The sequence below is a fragment of the Peromyscus maniculatus genome, chromosome 3 (assembly GCF_049852395.1).
Source record: "Peromyscus maniculatus bairdii isolate BWxNUB_F1_BW_parent chromosome 3, HU_Pman_BW_mat_3.1, whole genome shotgun sequence".
Classification (NCBI taxonomy): Eukaryota; Metazoa; Chordata; class Mammalia; order Rodentia; family Cricetidae; genus Peromyscus; species Peromyscus maniculatus.
The window spans coordinates 166047652-166066713 of NC_134854.1; the positions used below are offsets into that span (position 1 = coordinate 166047652).

The window sequence follows — 19062 nt, forward strand, 5'->3', positions numbered from 1 at the left end:
ATTTTTCTGAGTGTGTGTGTGTGAGAGAGAGAGAGAGAGAGAGAGAGAGACAGACAGACAGACAGACAGACAGACACAGAGAGAGAGAGCACAAAAACTTAGTTAACATTTTTTCTGGCTAATGCATTGAGACCCATAATCCAGCAGTCGTTGGGCAAACATCAAGAAGGCAGACAAGGCAGGCAGCAGGAGGCCGACAGAAGCCTCCGAGGGCTGAGGCAGTGACTCAGCAGGTGAAGTGTGTGCCACACCAGTGCAGAACTGAAATCTGGATCCCCCAAAGGGTGTAAGAGCCAGGCAGGAACAGCAGCTGCCTACAATGCCCAGAATGGGGTGTGAGACGGGACCCCTGGGGCAAACTGACTAGGCAGACCAGCTGGGATTGGGGAGCTCCTAATGAAGAAAGTTCAACTCAATAAATAATTTATATTCAGGCACAGAGACAAGCGTCTGCAGAGCACCAGCCACAACATTGCCAGTGAAGAAAGACAGGGGACAGCGCCCTGCGGGGCTCTGCCCTATCCCCAGGAAGCACCTGGACCACAGGGCTGGTGACACACTGAGTGCTGGAAACCGGCTGAGCGCCTCCCAGGGTTCCAAAGTCTTTAATCTTCATCAAACATTGACTGTCTCTATTACTATTTATTTATTATAACTTTTGAGGCAGTTTCAGGTAGCCCAGGCAGGCCACCAACCTGCAGTCCTGATCCTCCCTTTCCTCAGTGCTCTGGTTACAGACTTGGAGCACCCTGCCCAGTTTGATGTGGTGTTAGGGGTTGGACCTGGAACTTCATGCATGCTCTGGACAAGCATCCTACCAACTGAGCACATCAGCATTTTTATAAGACTCCCAACATACCAATCTTTTATTTGAAATGCATTTTTAAAATGACAACCCATTCAAAAACTTGTTAAGAGCCCAACACGGGTCTTCCCTGTGGAGAGCAATCCACTTGGGACCAGTTTCAGCTTGGGAATGGTTTGTGTGGGACTCTGGGACGAGCCTGTCTCTAAGGCCTCTTTCTACTTAAACAGTTTTATGATTTTCATTAAGCTATGCTGAGGTTTAAATCACAGTGGCACAAATCCAATTAAAATCACAGCTGTAAATGCCAGAACAAAGTCTCAGAGTCACAGGCACCTCGACAAAAACAGGTCCTAAGAGAAGCTATTCATTATGTTCAATAAAGTAGCGGATCGCAGCAAACTAGGAAGAAGATGATTAAACCTAAATCAGGAAATGGACACATTTAGGTCCTGGTTATAACTCTCTTGAGACAAAGGAAAACAGACTTGGTGTTGGTTACTATTATGGACTGGAAGCTGCTTTCATTTTCTGAAATGGAAAGCTCACTTGGGGGCTGGTGACACAGAACCTTACATCCCAGAGAGAAGAGTACAAGCCCTCCAGGGACTTCACTGAGTCCTGTCAAATCACTGGTCCTATGGCTCCCACTGTGATATGATCCACAACTATGACTACATTGTCTTCTGGTATCTTAAAGCATTCCCTGGGACCTAGCAAGAAAGTTCCAGAAACCATGAACTCCCATCATAGATTATTCACTGTGCGACCTTAGTGTGTAATTTATGCTTCCTGAGCTTAGTTTTCATGAAAAAAAAAAACCACAGAAATTGTTGAGAGGATTAATCAAAACATCATATGCAACAGGCTGGCATTAAAAAAAAAAGATACAGTAAAAGCTGATTAAGAATTTGAAAGACAAATTAAGTAGTGTTTTGTTTTTGGTCCCCCCCCCCTGCCCCCAAGAATATCCCACAGGCTATTTCCTAACCACCTAGTTAGGAAAATACTCACAGCCCAAGTGTGAGGACCTGAGTTATATTCTCAGCACCTAGAAAATCAGGGCATGGTGATGCATGCATGTTAGCCAGCTCCAGGGAAGCAGAGACAGGAAGACCCCTGTGACTCACTGGCCAGCTGACCCAGCCCACTTAGGAATTCCAGCCAGGGACAGACAGTGAACAAAGAAAGGAGGGGTGACTCTGGAGGCTGTCCTCTGGCCTCCACATGACGTGTGGGCAGATGAATGAACGAACACACACACACACACACACACACACACACACACACACACGCGCGCGTGCGCAAATATTCTGGAAAATCTAAGACAGGGATTCTAAGAACACATAAGATACAAGAGGTCTGTACCAGAGGGATGGAGTCAGACTCAGGATAGGAAATTACACACAGACCAAAGCTTCTCTTAGCTGTGCTGTGGTCAGCTCCACAAATTCTGACTGACACCATGGATGCTGTCAGACGTGTGAACACATTAATCAGTAATTCAACACACTGAGAAAACCCAAAGACACTTTTCATATGCACAGAAATATGTTATCTTACTATTTATGCAGCTTGGTATATCACAGATCATCACAAGCGCCCAATTAAATAAAACATGAGCCGTTTTATTCTACCAAATTGTCAGGATAGAAAGGAAATCTAATCAATACAGCTAAACAACAAGGCTGCACATTGCTGTTCAAGCTCAGAATATGCCAAGAATTTAGTTTCTAGAAATGGCACACTGTGTTTCAGTTGCTGACCCCATGGGACCTTCTTCATTGATGCCTCCATGAAACCAACAACCAGACATCAGACTTTCAAATAGTAACGAAAACCAGATGTAAGAACATTTTTCTAGAAGATGATCAAGCTCAGGAAAAATCTTTTGGCTGGTGCATCCTGCCACTTTGTTTTGATGGGGGAGAAGCCTTTCAAAATGAGCAATCATTTATAACTTTAGACATTATGCGTTAATGTTTCTGTTTAGGAATTTTTTTAAATTTGGGATATGAACCCTTCTACACAGAATATGGCTCTTTAAGACAGACATCTGGCTTGGAAGATTGTTCAGTGAGTTAAGAACTAGCCTTGCAAGAATGAGGGCATAAATTCAATCCAGAACCTGCATAAAAAGCCAAGCATGGGGATACACACTTATAATCCCAGCACTGAGAGGCAAAGACACTTGGATCCTGGGAGGCCACTGGCCAGCTGACCTAGACTATCTACCTTCTGATTTCCAAGCCACTGGACCCTGTCTCAAAAATAAGGTGTCTAATGAATGGCTTCCAGGGTTGTCTTCTGGCTTCAAATCACAGGCATGCATGATCCCCCCTACCACCCTGTCTCAATCATTAAATAAATATATAAAAGGCATGCATCTAACCTTCAGTCCATTTCACAATCTCTCCTGTCTAGAAGATGGTGGACAGATTGCTTGGGATAACAGCTGTGTTTTTTCTGGCAATTCCAACACTTTGAATACAGGTCTTGGCAGTTGAAATACTAGCTTGCAAACTGCCATGAAGTTCTTTGGGAGTTTATAATTTGTGTTTAGGGACTCTTCATATAGAAAAAAGAAGTCATTCATGTTTTCACAGGCAGTTCCAAACTCCACATTGTGTCAAGGATGACAGGCCTCTGCTTGTGAAAGGCCAAGGCGGAATTATGTAATCAGAAGAGGATGATGGAACTCTACCCAAGGAACACATTATACAAGTTAAGATTTTTGCTATAATTTTGTAAGTTTATGCCACAGGATATAGTACTTTCTTGATCCTTGGAAGTACTGAACGTGGTTTTCATAATAAACATATAAAGCCTAGAGAATTAGAAATCCAAATGGTTGCCATAAAAATATTCTGTATGTTTCCTTGCTTGCAAAGCTGCCTCTCAGATGTTCAGCCCATGGCACACTCAATAGGTCTATCCATGCTGCCACAGGTAACCGTGATGGGAGCACTTCCTTTTCATTGTCTAAGCAGCTAGAACATGACGGTTACAAGGCCAATGGCCACATGGAAATTCATCACCCCTACACACAGGTTTCCAGGCCTAGAGTCTCTAGCCAGTCATTCATTTGTGCCTTTAGCCATGGACTAGGGTGGAGGCTGTAGAATATCAAACCCAGACAAGCATAGGTACATTGAAATTGTTGAAGCATTCGAAAGTGAGCAAAAGCAATACAGTCTGCAGTAAGAACTTTTATACCCAAGGGCTAGAGATGCAGTGAAGAGGCGGTGCCCCATCTAGCACGTGTCAGGCCCTGGATTCTAGCCCCAGCACTGCAAAAAAATCATGAGGTTTCTATGTGAGCAAATTCCCATACAACAGCAAAGGGGTTAAACTAACATACACACAACACTAACACCATGGGAAGTTGCATGCTGGTTTGCAAGAGAAGTTGGTCCCAAGGGTGACCAACTTCTAATGGAGTTGAAGAGACAGGGGCTGTAGATAAGCAGGAAAAGGGTCTAGTACAACTCAAAATACCCTGGACAGAACTTTTTAACTTCATGGCTCAGGTTTTCCCATGTACTTTGAGAACCAAACAACTGATTGGATGGATGGAGGAATGGGATGGATGGACAGACAATACAGAAATACCAGAGACTGATGACAACTAGTTATTCTTGTGGGCTGTGTGTTCTAAGACAGTTTTGAAAACAGGCCTTTCTTACAGAAACCCTGTGATAGAGCCCATACAGTGACCACAAAGCATGAAGTATTGTGATGATTTAATAAGAGGAGCTCAGGGTCTCCCTACAAGCGTCTTTCATCCCTGACAGAACAAAGTCGCCAAAGCATGTAACCAGATACCTCAGGGTGCAACAAACAGCTTTCTCAAAAAGCACAGAAAGGTAATGCAAACTCCGAGTTCTGTGAAATTGTATCATTTGTGGGATTTGCTTGGCTTTATGGTGAGGTGGACAAAGTTCTTTTCCACAGAATCTGAAGGTGGAAGACACTAACTGTTCCATTTCTTCTCCTAGTCTACGAATTCTTACAAGGTTGTAATACTTGATTTAATAGCTCAATAGTCATAAGCATTGCAAAGGTAAGTGCATTAAACAAGAGAAAGTCATTAACATAGTATTCTTGTGATAGGTGACTTCCAATGTAAATTTGACTGAATTTATAATCATCTGGGAGACAAACCATTGAGTATGTCTGTGAAGCCATCTCAGAAAGGTTTAGATGACAAGGGAAGATACACTCTGAATATGGGCAACACCATCCCAAAGGCTGACAGAGAAAATGAAGCCAGCAAGGTGGCTCAGCGGGAAAAGCACTTGCCACAAAGGCCTAATGACCTGAGTTCAATCTTAGACCTTATGTAAGAGTGAAATCAGAGATCCAACTCCACAGGGCTGTCCTCTGACCGACACACACACCCTATGTATACACACTCATACTATGGCAAGCCCACCTATCCATATGCATTGCATTGCGCGCTCGCGCACGCACACACACACACACACACACACACACACACACACACTACATACCCAACAGGATCTCCATGCATGCATATACACAATGGTAATTTTGAAAAAGAGAAAAACAAGCTGGACAGCAGCACTGATCTCTCGGTCTCCTGGCTGCGGACTCGTGGGAACCAACGGCCTCATGGGTCTGCTGCCATGACTTCCCTGCCACAATGGGCTGTAGCATCAAACTGTGAAGCAAACAAACCCTTCCTTCCCCCAGTTGCTCTTGTGAGATATCCTCCCAAAGCAAAGCCAGGCCACCAATACCATTGTCCAACATCCCTGGGCCTAGTCCATACACACACCTTTTGTTTCACCTGATGAAAATAACACAAAGGCCATTTCATCTTTTCTCCTCAAAGGGATTTAATTTCTGAGTATGGCTTTAATCCCGCCATTTTCTAAACAAAATCATTCTCAACTTACATTTCTTAGCAAATGAGAAGAAAAACTAATAAACCAGCAGTGCATTGAACATCATAATCTGTAAGAACTTGGTTATCTGCAACCGGATCCAACTGAAGTACCTAAGGGTCTGAGCAGTGCATGTCAGCCTACAAGTGTTAACAGCTGGGGACTCACGGGTCTTTATTTCTACTTTCGCTAATTTACTTCTCCGTGGACACTGCGTGTACATAGTTTACCCTGTTAGGTGAAAGCCTGTTAGTTTATTTAAAATTAGGAAGTAATAGTCATGTATGAAACAAATTCTTACTAAGCATCTGACATGCCAGGCAGGCAGTCAGTAGCATCAGGAATCTGCAGAGTCCTCAGAGGCTAACGTTTGTGGCAGAGGCCTTAACAGAGAGTACTGCCTGAGTACATCCTCACACATCTCTTCCTCCTGAGTGTGTCAGCACCTGGAACCATCCCTTTGTCTCCATGTGTAGTGTGTGCGTGTGTGCGTGTGTGCGTGTGTGTGTGTGTGTGTGTGTGTGTGTGTGTGTGTGTGTGTGCATGCGTGCGCTTCGGGATGGGGACTGTCTCACTATTGGATCTCCAGGGCCAGGATCACAGACTAGGCCCTGAGCAAATATTTTCTGATGTAATAGCTAACTGATAAGAAATACTGCTAAGAAGGGAGATAACAGCTTTGTGAGTCATGTCAGGAATTCAGACTTCATCCAGCAGCCAGAAGGAAGAATAGGATGGTTTCCCATGGGAAAATGGCAGGATCTGATGTCACATACAGCACAAAGGTTCCCCAGAGAAAATTGACTGGGGCAGAGAAGAACAAGGTTGATAAGCCCCAGGCAGGAAGCTATGCCCAAGAGTTCTTCACAACCAATGGTACTCAATGAGACATTTAGAAACTAGAATCAAAGGCCTCAGTGGCGATGTAATAGAGGGAGGGAGAGAGGCCCTGCCTAGAGTGGAAGATGGGAGACAGCTCGGGTGGTAAGGTTCTTGTTCTGCAAGCACAAAGACCTGAGTTAGATTCCCAGAACCCCTCACCCCACAGCCAGGTGTGGTGGCATGTACTTGTAATCCTAGTGTTATGGAGGCAGAGACAGATAGATCCCTGAGGCTGCCTGGCCAGCTACCCTAGCCTACTTGGTGAGGTAAGTCAACAAGAGATATTTGTCTCAAAAACAAATAAGTAAAGTAAGGAGGAAAAAACTTGTAGATGGCTCCTGAGGAATGGCATTTATGGCTGACCTCTGACCTCCACACACATGTGCGCACACACAAGAGTCCAGGTTTGAATCACTGGAGGGGATGTTAATATGTAGTATGCATCAAAGCAGTAAACACCAGGGGTATTCTTGTGAAAGATCAAGAATTGCAAACTGAGCTGGGTTTGCTGGAACACACCTTCAATCCCAGCACTCTGGAGGCAGGGGCAGACACATCTCCATGAGTTTGAGGCCAGCCTGGTCTATATAGTCTAGTCTACATGGTGAGAGCTGTACAGCACTGAGGAAGCAGAGGAGGAGGGATAGGCATTTTAGGCCAGCATGTGGTACACAGTTAGACTGTGCATCAGAACAAAAGTCACATACACCAAAGACCCCAAAGAATCCCAAGGTGTACATGTGTACTTCAGAAGCCTGCAGGACATCCACATGAGAATGCCCAACTATGGTCTGAAAACTAAGTCAGACTGAAACTGGAAGTTGATGCTGAACTTGTCAGCAAGTAGCTATCTGAATGTACCTCTCCTTTGCAGTTTCAGGAGGCTTGCTGTGCCAAACTTGCTAAGCATCAGCTGCTGATGGTGACACCTTCCTGGTGTCAGACTAGCTGAATCACTGAACCACAGTGACAGGGGCCAGGCCTACTGCAATCTCCAAACTGCTCAGCAGCCTAAAGGGGAGAAAAACTCATTACAAAGCCATCTGTCCTGATATCCTGTCCTGGTTTCTAAGCCAAAGAAATCAGAATCATTCTGAGAATTTAAATAGCGCACACAGTGTGGGCAAGCTCTGTGGATACCTGTCCTGCATGCTAGTTTGCTGTGTAGCAGCCAGCCGCTCAGACAGCTGCAGAAGGCGTATTACCCAGTGGGTCCCTGGCTGTGCCTTCATCTCCACAGGAGATAACCAATCAGAAGGTCACAATTCAGAGCACTCAGCATTCCATTGGGTACATATAAATGATGTATTTACTAATACGTTTCCTTTTCTGTTTTTAGCCCTACATGAAGATATTATACAATAAAATTAAAAGATAACAGCAGTGATGGAATTGATGGCCAATTTGAATCTCAACTTTAGTAGGGAAACTTTCCTGGATTCAAGCCTTTCCTCCCCTAATTTCTTCTAATCTGTATTCCCAACCCCCATCCTTTCTCTGTGTTCTGTAGGACGGGGTCTCCTTTAGCCCAGACTGGGGTTGTACTGTCTAGGATGACTTTCAGCTCCTCATCCTGCACTGGGAATACAGGCAGGGACACCATGCCTCTTCTATGTAGTGCTGAGGACAGAACCAGGGGTCCTATGCAGGGTAGGCAAGCACTCTATCAACAGACAGTTTAATCTGAACTTTGTTTAGCAAAGCCAAGCAAACACTCCAAAGAGAGACTAGCTGGAGTAGGCTGTCTCAGGGGAGGGAGCAAGCCAATGCATTGTGTTGTGAATTCTAAAGAAAATTGTATGAATATTTATGAGGTGGGTGGCATTTTGGTGGAGTAAGGTGACCTTATTTCCCTACTAAATCATGCTGGACTGGATCTCCATTTCAGGGTATTTCTTCACACAATCCTCTAGAAAAGCCCACAGAGGAGGCATCGACACCACAATGACAACTGTCTTTTGGGGACGCAGACCCTCCATGACTACATAGGTGTGAGAGAACACCCTGGTGCTTTAGTTTCTGTGATAGTGGGGACGGTGTGACTGCAGCCTCAGAGATGTCGAACCACACAGGAGTGTTCTGACTTTTCATCAGGGGTCAGAGCTACCATAGCAACTTTTCTGTTTATCAGCTCTTTGCCTTCCCAGTACCAATCTGACTAGTCCAGATTTTATCCCTCACTCATATTTATAGCTTTACAGTTCAATCAAAACCTTCCCCAGGGCTCAGTATGTCATTATAAGAAATTGAACAAACACCCACCTCCCACTACTTGTGAACCTGGATTGTCATCCACAGGAGAGAAACTGCCCAAAGAAGCTTCTTTAAGACCTGGGTGTGTAAAGGAGAATAATCAAGGTCTGTGGAAGTGATGGGTTTTTCCTTAGTGTATCCAGGTGAATGGAGTCGGATGGCATTGCGAGCCGAGCTCAGTGATGGTCATTCTTTCAGGGCTTTGCATGCAGCCAAGTGCTTTCAGAGCAGAGTAATAAAGGCATGGCTGCCTTCAGAACATCCCACCACCAACACCTGCTCCTAAATGGCTCTCACATCTAATGATCCACTCCAACTTCCCTATCAAGGGCCCCTCAATTCACAATGGACTCTCCCTTTGCTCTGCAGTCCTTTATTTCTCTTCACTGGTCCATATAACAAAACCCTCAACTGTAAGCTGGATGCTGAACTGAACCCAGGTTCAGAGACATCCCTCTCATCCAGACCTTCAGGTCCTGGTGACCTTGGGAGACAAAATACAAAGAGGCTTGCAACTGCCAATCCCAGACACTACCTTCAAAAGGCAAAATGTAACACCATTTTTGGAAGGCAACTTTTCATTGTTCATTGAGTCAGAAAACTGCCCATACTGTTTGGTCCAGTCCACTGACTCAACTGTCTACAGAAATAACCAGAAATGCAGGTGTTCATTCTGTGGCAGAAACAAACACCGTGACCAAGAGCAACTAACAGGAAAGAAAGATTCATTTGGCTTATATTTCCGGGTCACAGTCCAGGAAACAGTGCCATCCACAGTGGGCAGGGCCCTTCTACATCAGCCACCAACCAAGAAAATCCCCCCCCCCAGACATGCTCACAAGCCTATATGATCTGGCCAAACCCTAAATTGAGACTTCCTTCTCAAGTAACTCTGGGCTGTGTCAAGTTGACAGTTAAAGGATATGTGGAAAGACTGGCGCCTACTGCCTGGAGCATGGTTCAGATGGGAGAATGCTTGCCTGCCATGCAAGATGCACTGGGTTTGGTCCCCACACCACATAAACTGAGCATGGTTACTGTGGGGCGTTTACCCACCACCCCCACAGTTCCCCAGAGTTTTCTTGAGTGCGATCAGCAGGAAATATTAGAAGGATTTATTGCGGAGAATATCTCGGAGATAAACAGAAAATAAAGGATAACCTCGAGAGGGCCTGGAACCTATTCCAATGGGCCCCGACTGTGTCTGGCCCAGGGTTTTTATAGAGACGCCAAGGGGTGGAGCAAAAGACCTCCTCCCCCAGCACAGCCAAGTGCAGACCATCTCAGACACCTGCACTCAGGCCCGTGGTCCTGATCATCCTCTATTCGGACCTGCTGGGTAAAGTCACAAGGAACCCGAGAACAGGCTCCCACAGGTTACACAGCTTTATGTTATCCTAACTTGGGAGATAGCGGCAAGAGGATCAAAAGTCTTAGGCTGTCCTATGCTGCATAACAAGTTCAAAGCCAGCCTGGATACATGAAACTCTGACTCACAAAATAAATTAAAAAAAAAAAAAACCTGAAGCCATGGCTTCCCCATCTTGACAGACTATACCCTCAAACTGTGAGCCAAATTAAATACTCCTTCCATAAATAAATAACAAGTGTGGCATGGTGATGCACACCTGTATGAAGTCCCAGGTACTCAGGAGGCCAGAGGAGAAGCCTAATCTGTGCACAGAAGTTCCTGAAATTAACAGAATCCCACACAGTAAAAGAGTAATTGTGTAGCAATGTAACTCTCAAGAAAGTGGTTTTAAGAACCTTGTTTGATCCTAGTTATACAGAAAGCCATAAATGCATACACACAGGATAAACATAACGAGCTGAAATGTCTCTCTAGCTTGTACAGTTGCTGATTTCTATTTTATTTCTGCCTTTCCCATACTTTCTACTCCAAATGTGTTAATTTTATAATAAAAAAAACCAAATGTTTCTAAAAAACACAGCATTGGGGGCAGCGTGGTAGCTGGTTTTGGTAGATTGCTTGCTACACATGCCTGGAGTGTGGGTTTGTTCCCCAGTGCTCTATAAACTGGGCCGATGACACACACCTGCAACCCAGAACTCAGGAGGTAGAGGCCAGAGGGTTTACAGCTCAAGTCCACGCTTGGTTACAGGGGGAGTCAGTCAAGCAGGGTGGGATAACATAAGATTAGGCCTCAAAAAAGAGTCCACAACATGCTACAGCCTACGATTCAATTATGTGCAGTTAGATATCCTGAGGAAGGAAGGTATGTCTGCTATTTCCCTAAAACTGCGGTTGAAATACCCACCACGCGCACATGGCGCATGTCTATAGCCCCAACTCTGAGGCCGGCTGAGACAGAGCCTCAACTTACACCAGCCAGGGCTACAAAGGCTTGGACGCCAGCCCCAAACCCTCCCAACACCCTCTCCCACAGAAAATTATGTCAGAATAGACGACCGTTCGCACAGACTCAGCGCCCCAAGGTGCCCAGAAACTCACATATGCTGAAGAAGCATCATCTGCAGCTCTCCCAGGCTGTGGCCAAATAGCTTTTCTGCACCAGGTGAGATGAGGCAAGGTGAGGCGGGGCAAGGACTGCAGGATGGCCAGCATGCACGGCCGCAGGGACCTCCCTCTGTTACGCATGCGCAGACCAGCGAAGCCGGAGTGCCCCCACTTGCCCTGCGCAAAGCCGGAGGTCTCCAGGGATCCTCGGCCCCTCCAGCCACTCCAGAGTCTTCCCGCCAAAGACACATCCAATCAGAAAGGGCCAGCGCTCCAAATCGAGCCACATCCAATCACAAGTGGGATGAGGGAGCTAGGCCCGCCCCCACGGAGCTCTGGACCAATGAGCATCCAGGAGAGCTCGTTAAATACCCCTACCTTCCGGCCCTGGACCGTTAGGCGCACGAGAGAGGCGGTTGCGGAGCGGTGCTGAGGGACGGCTGGAGCGGCTGAGGTGGTCTGCAGGAGTGCAGCATGGTGAGAGCAGCCCCAGGCCGGGGTGGGCCCCGGGAGGGAGACCGGTGACCTCGGAGTGGGGGGCTTCCCCAGGGCCCGCGGTCCTGCGAGGGCCAGCGAGGGGCCGGCGAGCGAGGGCCACCTAGGGGCCAGCGAGGGCGAGCAGCCCGGGAGGCCTCCTCCCGCCCGCGGCCCGGCAGCCCTGGCTCAGAGCCTGGGGGCTCAGGCCCAGGTTCTCGCGAGAACGAGATTCTCCACGGGATGCAGTACCCCCTGGAGTCCCAGCCCTGCAGAGGCTGACCAAGTGGGCGCAAGGCAAGGGTTCGAGGCCAGCCCAGCCTCAGAGAATTCTAAAGAAAATACAGCAAAAGAGGGTGGCAGACAGGTTGTGGAGAGGGAGCTTTTGTGTTTTCAGTTCTCAGGGCCCTTGACTGAAGGAACAAACAATGGCGTTGGTTCTAGAAGATTCTAGACGCCACCTAGCTTTCTGAGCCCAGTGCTCACCATGGGAAAGGAAACGTTGCTGAGCCTGAAGAGCCTTTGTTTGGGATTTTAAGACGGTCTGCTCCTCAGTGTAGGGATCACAGATGTTTGCCACCAGCTCCACCCTAAAGAACCTGTGTGCTTTGTGCCTACTGCTGTTTGTCATGCGATATGGTTTATAAGTGGGACCAGTGTTCCCGGTAGAAAGCAGATCTCAGATGTGTCGTGTGGCATGCCATAGTCCCAGGCACTGTGGAGGCCGAGGCAGGAGAATTGAAAAATTAAGGTACATACAAAATCACTGTGCTGATTAGTTTTTGTCAGCTCGACACAAACTGGAGTCACGTGGGGAAAGGCTAAATCCCCAACCCCGAAATTAAACTTTGAAAATTTGCACAACTTCCCTGTAAATTAAATAGAATCCTTTTGTTGCTTTTTTTTTAAAAAATCTCTTTTCGTTGAAGAATCTTTGCAGTTTTTTTTCTTTAGGGAAAGGGGGTCTATTTATTTTTGAGACATAGAAGCCTTTCTGGGGTTTTTAAAATATTAGATAAGGGACTATATATGCTTCATTTTTTTATTACATTCACTTATTTGCATGAATGTGCACATGACTGGTGGAGATCAGAAGACGACATGCTGAGTTGGTCTTTTCTTCCACTGAGTGGGTCCCAAAGATAAAACAGGTCGTTAAATTTGGTAGTAAGTGCCTTTAGTTACTGACCCATATCGCCAGACCTATATTAGCTTTTATTAAGAAGACTGGTCGCTAGGCATAGTGATACCTTTATTCCCAGCACTAGGGAGGTGGAGGCAAAGTATCTTTGAGTTTGAATCAGCTGGAGCAATATAGTGAGACCCTGTCTCAAAACAAAAGAAAATTGCCGGGAAAATAGAAAGCAAGGTTTTGGGCCTTTCCAACTTTCAATGCAGCACAAAGTAGCCAGCTGTAAGCTCGGGAGATCCATGAGGCCTACCTAAGGTGTAGAAATACTGAGTCAAAGAAGCAGTTTCTTATCTTCTGAACAGCAATTAACTATTGTTTGCAGTGTTGGGATAAAAAATGCTATTTCATTTTTAAGTTGACCACAAGCACATGTAATTGCTGATGCCACTAATTCAACTGTCTGCACTTGAAAGCTAGCACACTAGAAGATACATACCACCAGTTTATAACTGAAGCCATGTATGAGTACAAACATCAAGAACATATATACACTTAGCATGACATTGCAGTACAGTGTTACCATGTATAAAATGATGCACAAGAACCCATGATTTACAAAGAAAAAGTATATTTTCTAAAGTTCATAGTCACATTCATAGCTCTCCGGGGTCATATGTGGCACATGGGCCACAGATAGCATACCCCTAATGTGGAACATGTGATATGGCATCCTTCACATTTCATTTAATCTCTATATATTTGTGGGGATGACTTGTTTAAAACTGAACAAGTGGCTACTGGGTATAATTAGGTCCTGTCATGAAATAGGTACTCCATTTAAAAATGACTTGGGTAGAAACAAAAAAGGTACAATTTATAAACATAGGGTTAAAGAAACCATAAGCTGGATATAGTGGCACATGCCTATAATCTTAGCACTGTGTGTACTGAGGCAGAAAGATTGCAATTTTCAGGCCAGCCTGGGCTATGGCCAATCCCTGCCTTCAAAGTTTTAAATAAAGAAAAAATCAAGATAGACTAGCATCTCAATCCTTCAGCGTCTGGAATGTTACCTTCCTAGACTGAACGGAAGTAAATTAAGTCATTAAGCAGGACAGCATCTTTATGAGGACTATTAACTCAGAAGTGGCGGTCCTCAGATGTTGTGTACATGAATCAGCTTCCTGGTACACAGAATGGGATGGAGAATGATAAAGGGTTGGTCTAGATGGGCAGATAGAAGACAGTGATTGCCTGGGCTTAGACTGGGTGACCTGGGACCTGTTCTGTCTTTCCTTACTGGAGTGTGTCGTGTCTTTTAGTTGGGCCACAGTTAAAACCTGATAGACCTTTTTCAGAGAATTCAACTATCCCTAATGAGCTCTTAAACTTCAAAATTTTTGGAGGGTGGCAAACACTTATGCTCTGGGGCTAACTGCTACTTAATAGAATGCTTAGCTTGGTGTGAGGGCTGCTTACATCTGTAATCCTAGCACTTGAGAGGCTGAGGCAAAAGGATTGCCTCTAGTTTGAGGCCAGCAGGGTTAGTGAAACTATATCAAAATAGGGTAAGTTTAGAGCAGACCAAGCTGTTTTCTCTGTGTAAGTGTCTGTGTCGGTGTGTCTGTTTTGAGATAGGGTTGGACTTGAACTCTACCTAATCTTTCCTTCTGAGTACTGGGATAATGGGCCTATGCAACTATACCTGGTGGCAGTCAGTTTTACTAGAGATAAAAGGCATGCCTTAGCATTGTTACAAGTAAAGTTTGAAAATAGACATTGTGGCACTGCACAAAATTATGCTTGCATGTCAAACAGTTTGAAGTGAATGAATGTCATGTCTGTTCTGCTTTCCAGCGTGAGTGTATTTCTATCCACGTGGGGCAGGCAGGTGTCCAGATTGGCAATGCCTGCTGGGAACTGTACTGCCTTGAACATGGTATTCAGCCTGATGGTCAGATGCCAAGCGACAAAACCATTGGTGGCGGGGATGATTCATTCAACACATTCTTCAGTGAAACCGGAGCTGGCAAGCATGTGCCCAGAGCAGTGTTTGTGGACCTGGAGCCCACTGTGGTCGGTAGGTGCCTGGGCTCTGGGTGGAGGCTCTCCTGGGAGAGTGGGAGTGTCAGGAAAAGCCACTGAAATCTCTGCAGAGTAGACAAGCTATACAAACGTGTGCTTGTGACTGTTGGGTGAGAAACTGAAAGGGTTGTATGTGGTTTACATATAATCAAAAACGAGGAGACAATGTTGACACATGTGCACAGTGGAATTGAATGTCCTTTGCCCGAAAGACTCATGGGATATATGGTCTCTCTAGATGAAGTGCGTACCGGAACCTACAGGCAACTTTTCCACCCAGAGCAGCTGATCACTGGGAAGGAAGATGCAGCCAATAATTATGCCAGAGGTCATTATACCATTGGCAAGGAAATTGTCGACCTGGTCCTGGACCGGATCCGAAAACTGGTAAGAGGATTGCAGAGGAGGCTTCATGTGGTTATCCTGGTCAGGAGAGTCACTGTTGGTGGTGGGGGTATGGTCATTTTGCCAAAACTGTTAAAATCAAGAATCTATCATGAGTTTACCAAAATACTTGACTACACGGCCTCTGCTTTGATGCATCCATGGGTCTTCGTTGTGTTGTTTGAAGTGCAGCGTGTATGTTGTAGACGGTCTGAATTTGCACCAGTTGCGGAAATGGAAGTCTTGAATGTGGGGTTTGGAGGTTGGGGGCGTGGCTTTGTAGGCATTGGCTTACTGGCTTACATCCTCTGGTTTTTCAACAGGCAGATCTGTGCACAGGACTGCAGGGCTTCCTCATCTTCCACAGCTTTGGAGGTGGCACAGGATCTGGGTTTGCATCTCTGCTTATGGAACGGCTTTCAGTGGACTATGGCAAGAAGTCCAAGCTGGAATTTGCCATTTACCCAGCCCCACAGGTTTCCACAGCCGTTGTGGAGCCCTACAACTCCATCCTGACCACACACACGACACTGGAACATTCCGACTGTGCTTTCATGGTAGATAATGAAGCCATCTATGACATCTGTCGGCGCAACCTGGATATTGAACGTCCCACATATACCAACCTCAATCGACTGATCGGGCAGATTGTGTCATCCATCACAGCCTCTCTGAGGTTTGATGGGGCCCTGAATGTGGATTTAACAGAATTCCAGACCAACCTGGTGCCATACCCTCGCATCCACTTCCCACTGGCAACCTATGCCCCAGTCATCTCAGCTGAGAAGGCATACCATGAGCAGCTGTCAGTGGCAGAGATCACCAATGCTTGCTTTGAGCCAGCAAATCAGATGGTCAAGTGTGACCCTCGCCATGGCAAATACATGGCCTGCTGCATGTTGTACAGAGGGGATGTGGTCCCAAAAGATGTCAATGCGGCTATTGCTACCATCAAGACAAAGCGCACCATCCAATTTGTGGATTGGTGCCCAACTGGATTTAAGGTAGGATTGGGGGCTGTGACAGTTTTATCTGCCAGCAAACAACAGCTCCTTCCTCAGGGCCATAGCTTTGGGCAAGAATTCCCCTTTCCATGTCAGACTCCAAAGAAAGCATGTATAGTAAGTAAGTTGCTGAGTGACTTAATTACCAATTAACACAATACCAAATGCTGAGTATCCTTTCTTAAAACCATCAGTTACCAAATGTTTAGCAGACTAGTGAATTTTTCTCAGTCTCTGAGACATGGAGAAGGTGAGGACTTCCAAGGGAGGGAGTGTCTGTTGGCAGGTACTGGGAATGCTGTGCCTTGCCCAGTTTTCCTCCTAGCTGACCCTGTGGTTCTGCAGTAAAGAGCTGGCCTGTGAGGAAGTATGTTAGAAGTTGGCTGTCCCTACAGAGTCTGCAACACCAGATGCCCCCTCTTAGTCTCTTTGCTCTGGGTTCCTTTTTGTCGGCATCACTGTGCTTTATCACAGTCTTCTACAACCATTTAGTTGGGCTACACTAGTTTCCATGTTTAAAAATTAAGTTTTACAACTTTTTTTATTTTTTCTTTTTTTGGTTTTTTTCAAGACAGGGTTTCTCTATGTAGCTTTGAGCCTTTCCTGGAACTTGCTTTGGAGACCAGGCTGGCCTCGAACTCAGAGATCCATCCGCCTGCCTCTGCCTCCAGAGTGCTGGGATTAAAGGTGTGTGTCACCACCGCCCAGCAAGTTTTATAACTTTTAAATTATTTAAAAAAAAAGTAGCAAAATATTAAAACTATGGAAAGCTGGAATTATACTTTCATGGTGGATAACGAATCTGAACCATATCCCCAAAGCTTTTTGTCCTTATAAAACAAGAGGCAGTCTGCATATTCAAGGTATAATATGCCTCTTATATGGGTGATGTTGGTTGATAGGCCAGCAGAGGTGCAAAGGATACATGTTCCATCTTAAAGTAGGAATGTACTTGATCAGGGGAGGACTCATTGTGTCTCTGCCCTTGCCTGTTCCCAGCTCCAGTCTGAATGTGTTCCTAGCTGCTACTAACAACCATCTGTCTGTTCATCAGGGTGAGAAAAGGTTACCACCCTAGCACATTCCTAGGCTCTATCATCTTTCAGCTCCAATGAGTTCTCACTAGAGTTCACTGCTACATAGGGGTTTTTCTGCACATTAATACAAAGATTTCAATTTGCTTTCCTTTCCTTTTAACTAAACATACAGTATACTTTGGATAGGGTTCTCATTCGGTCTTTGTTGTACTGTATGTTTCCAGTTTGGTCATTGGTAGTTCAAGTAAGTACTTTAAAATTGATATACATGTTGCTTGGTGTAGGTGATCATTCATTCCCAAAAGTATGAGTATTTGCAGTTTAAGCTGGGCCCACAGTTCCGATTTCTAGTGACCTCATATTTTCTCCTTCTCTGGCAGGTGGGTATTAACTACCAGCCCCCCACCGTGGTCCCTGGGGGAGACCTGGCCAAGGTGCAGAGGGCCGTGTGCATGCTGAGCAACACCACTGCCATCGCAGAGGCTTGGGCCCGCCTGGACCACAAGTTTGACCTCATGTACGCCAAGCGGGCCTTTGTGCACTGGTACGTGGGAGAAGGCATGGAGGAAGGGGAGTTCTCCGAGGCCCGGGAGGACCTGGCAGCGCTGGAGAAGGATTATGAAGAGGTGGGCGTCGATTCCGTGGAAGCAGAGGCAGAAGAAGGGGAGGAATACTGAGTGTGTGGGTCTGGCTGGCAGCCATCCATGTATCTCTTCCCCAACATTGAAACTAAATATATTTTACTCATTAAACTTTGTATATTACGGCATTTCCTTCCCTGTGTGCTGCACTTTCTAACAAAATTCCATTCTAGACACCTCCCTGCTTTTCTCATGTAAATTTCTCTAAGGAAAGCATACCAGTTTTTTTCCTAAAAAATGATCTGTTTCCTATGTTCAGTTTTAAGTTCTAACTAAGGACATTAGGATAGCGTGTTTCATTTTTAAAGTTCTGTTTGAAGAGCACAGAAATGAACCCTGTCTTGGTTTACTGGGGAGTCCCCGTGGGCCTCAGGTGCGTGTGCTGGGACTGTGGAAGCTCGGTGTCTGATATTACATTTCCACTTATACCATGAGCTTTCTTCCCCTGGTGTCACCTTGCTGTTGGAATGATCTAGAACCACCTACCATCACATGGCCCCTATTGTACTGAGGTGTCCTTTGGCCAAGCCCTTGCTCCTGGTATGGAATTAAGTGTTGAACACTAGTCTTGGTATGTTCTTTTATGCAATAGCCAAGAGTTTTCTTGGTGATAGCCCCTTTTCAGTCAAGGGCTGCTCGGGACCATATGTCAGCATAGAAGGTTCTTGTACCATACCACATTGACTGACCCACATGCAGTTGCTCTGTCCTGCTAAATCAGTAGTTATGCTTAAATGCACAAATGAGCCATATGTATGATGGTCTGAATCTTCCAGAATGATTGGTGCCTTCTTGAGGTCAAAATGAAGCTTCTGCCGGGTGGTGGTGGTGCATGCCTTTAATCCCAGCACTCTGGAGGCAGAGCCAGGTGGATCTCTGAGTTTGAGGCCAGCCTGGGCTACCAAGTGAGCTCCAGGAAAGGTGCAAAGCTACACAGGGAAACCCTGTCTCAAAAAAAAAAAAATGAAGCTTCTGT

At 45.8% G+C, this 19062-nt stretch overlaps 2 protein-coding genes across 10 annotated transcripts in view; one reads left to right on the forward strand and one right to left on the reverse strand.

Annotated features, from left to right (window-relative positions):
- The window catches only part of Lmntd1 (lamin tail domain containing 1), a 220304-nt gene extending 208709 nt beyond the window's left edge, over nt 1–11595 (reverse strand). For 4 of the 9 annotated variants that reach the window (XM_076568300.1, XM_076568298.1, XM_076568296.1 and 1 more), the window contains exon 1: nt 11324–11595. In XM_076568300.1, the coding sequence (XP_076424415.1) occupies nt 11324–11580 (257 nt within the window). In that variant the 5' untranslated portion in view covers nt 11581–11595. Of the gene's footprint in view, nt 1–8859; nt 8929–11323 lie in introns of all 9 variants that reach the window. The other 5 variants (XM_076568303.1, XM_076568301.1, XM_076568305.1 and 2 more) reach the window with 5 other exon arrangements.
- Nucleotides 11494–18214, forward strand: LOC102914778 (tubulin alpha-3 chain). Its single transcript, XM_006990049.4, has 5 exons — nt 11494–11806; nt 14793–15015; nt 15259–15407; nt 15728–16408; nt 17826–18214. The coding sequence occupies exons 1-5, from the start codon at nt 11804–11806 to the stop codon at nt 18120–18122; spliced, it is 1353 nt and encodes a 450-aa protein (XP_006990111.1). The 5' UTR covers nt 11494–11803; the 3' UTR covers nt 18123–18214.
- Nucleotides 18215–19062: the final 848 nt, after the last annotated feature.

Excerpts from the sequence above, each read along its gene's own strand:
- LOC102914778 (XM_006990049.4), top strand. Across the intron at positions 15,016-15,258 it reads CCTGGAGCCCACTGTGGTCG|ATGAAGTGCGTACCGGAACC; the intron begins GTAGGTGCCTGG and ends TGGTCTCTCTAG. Across the intron at positions 16,409-17,825 it reads GGTGCCCAACTGGATTTAAG|GTGGGTATTAACTACCAGCC; the intron begins GTAGGATTGGGG and ends CTTCTCTGGCAG.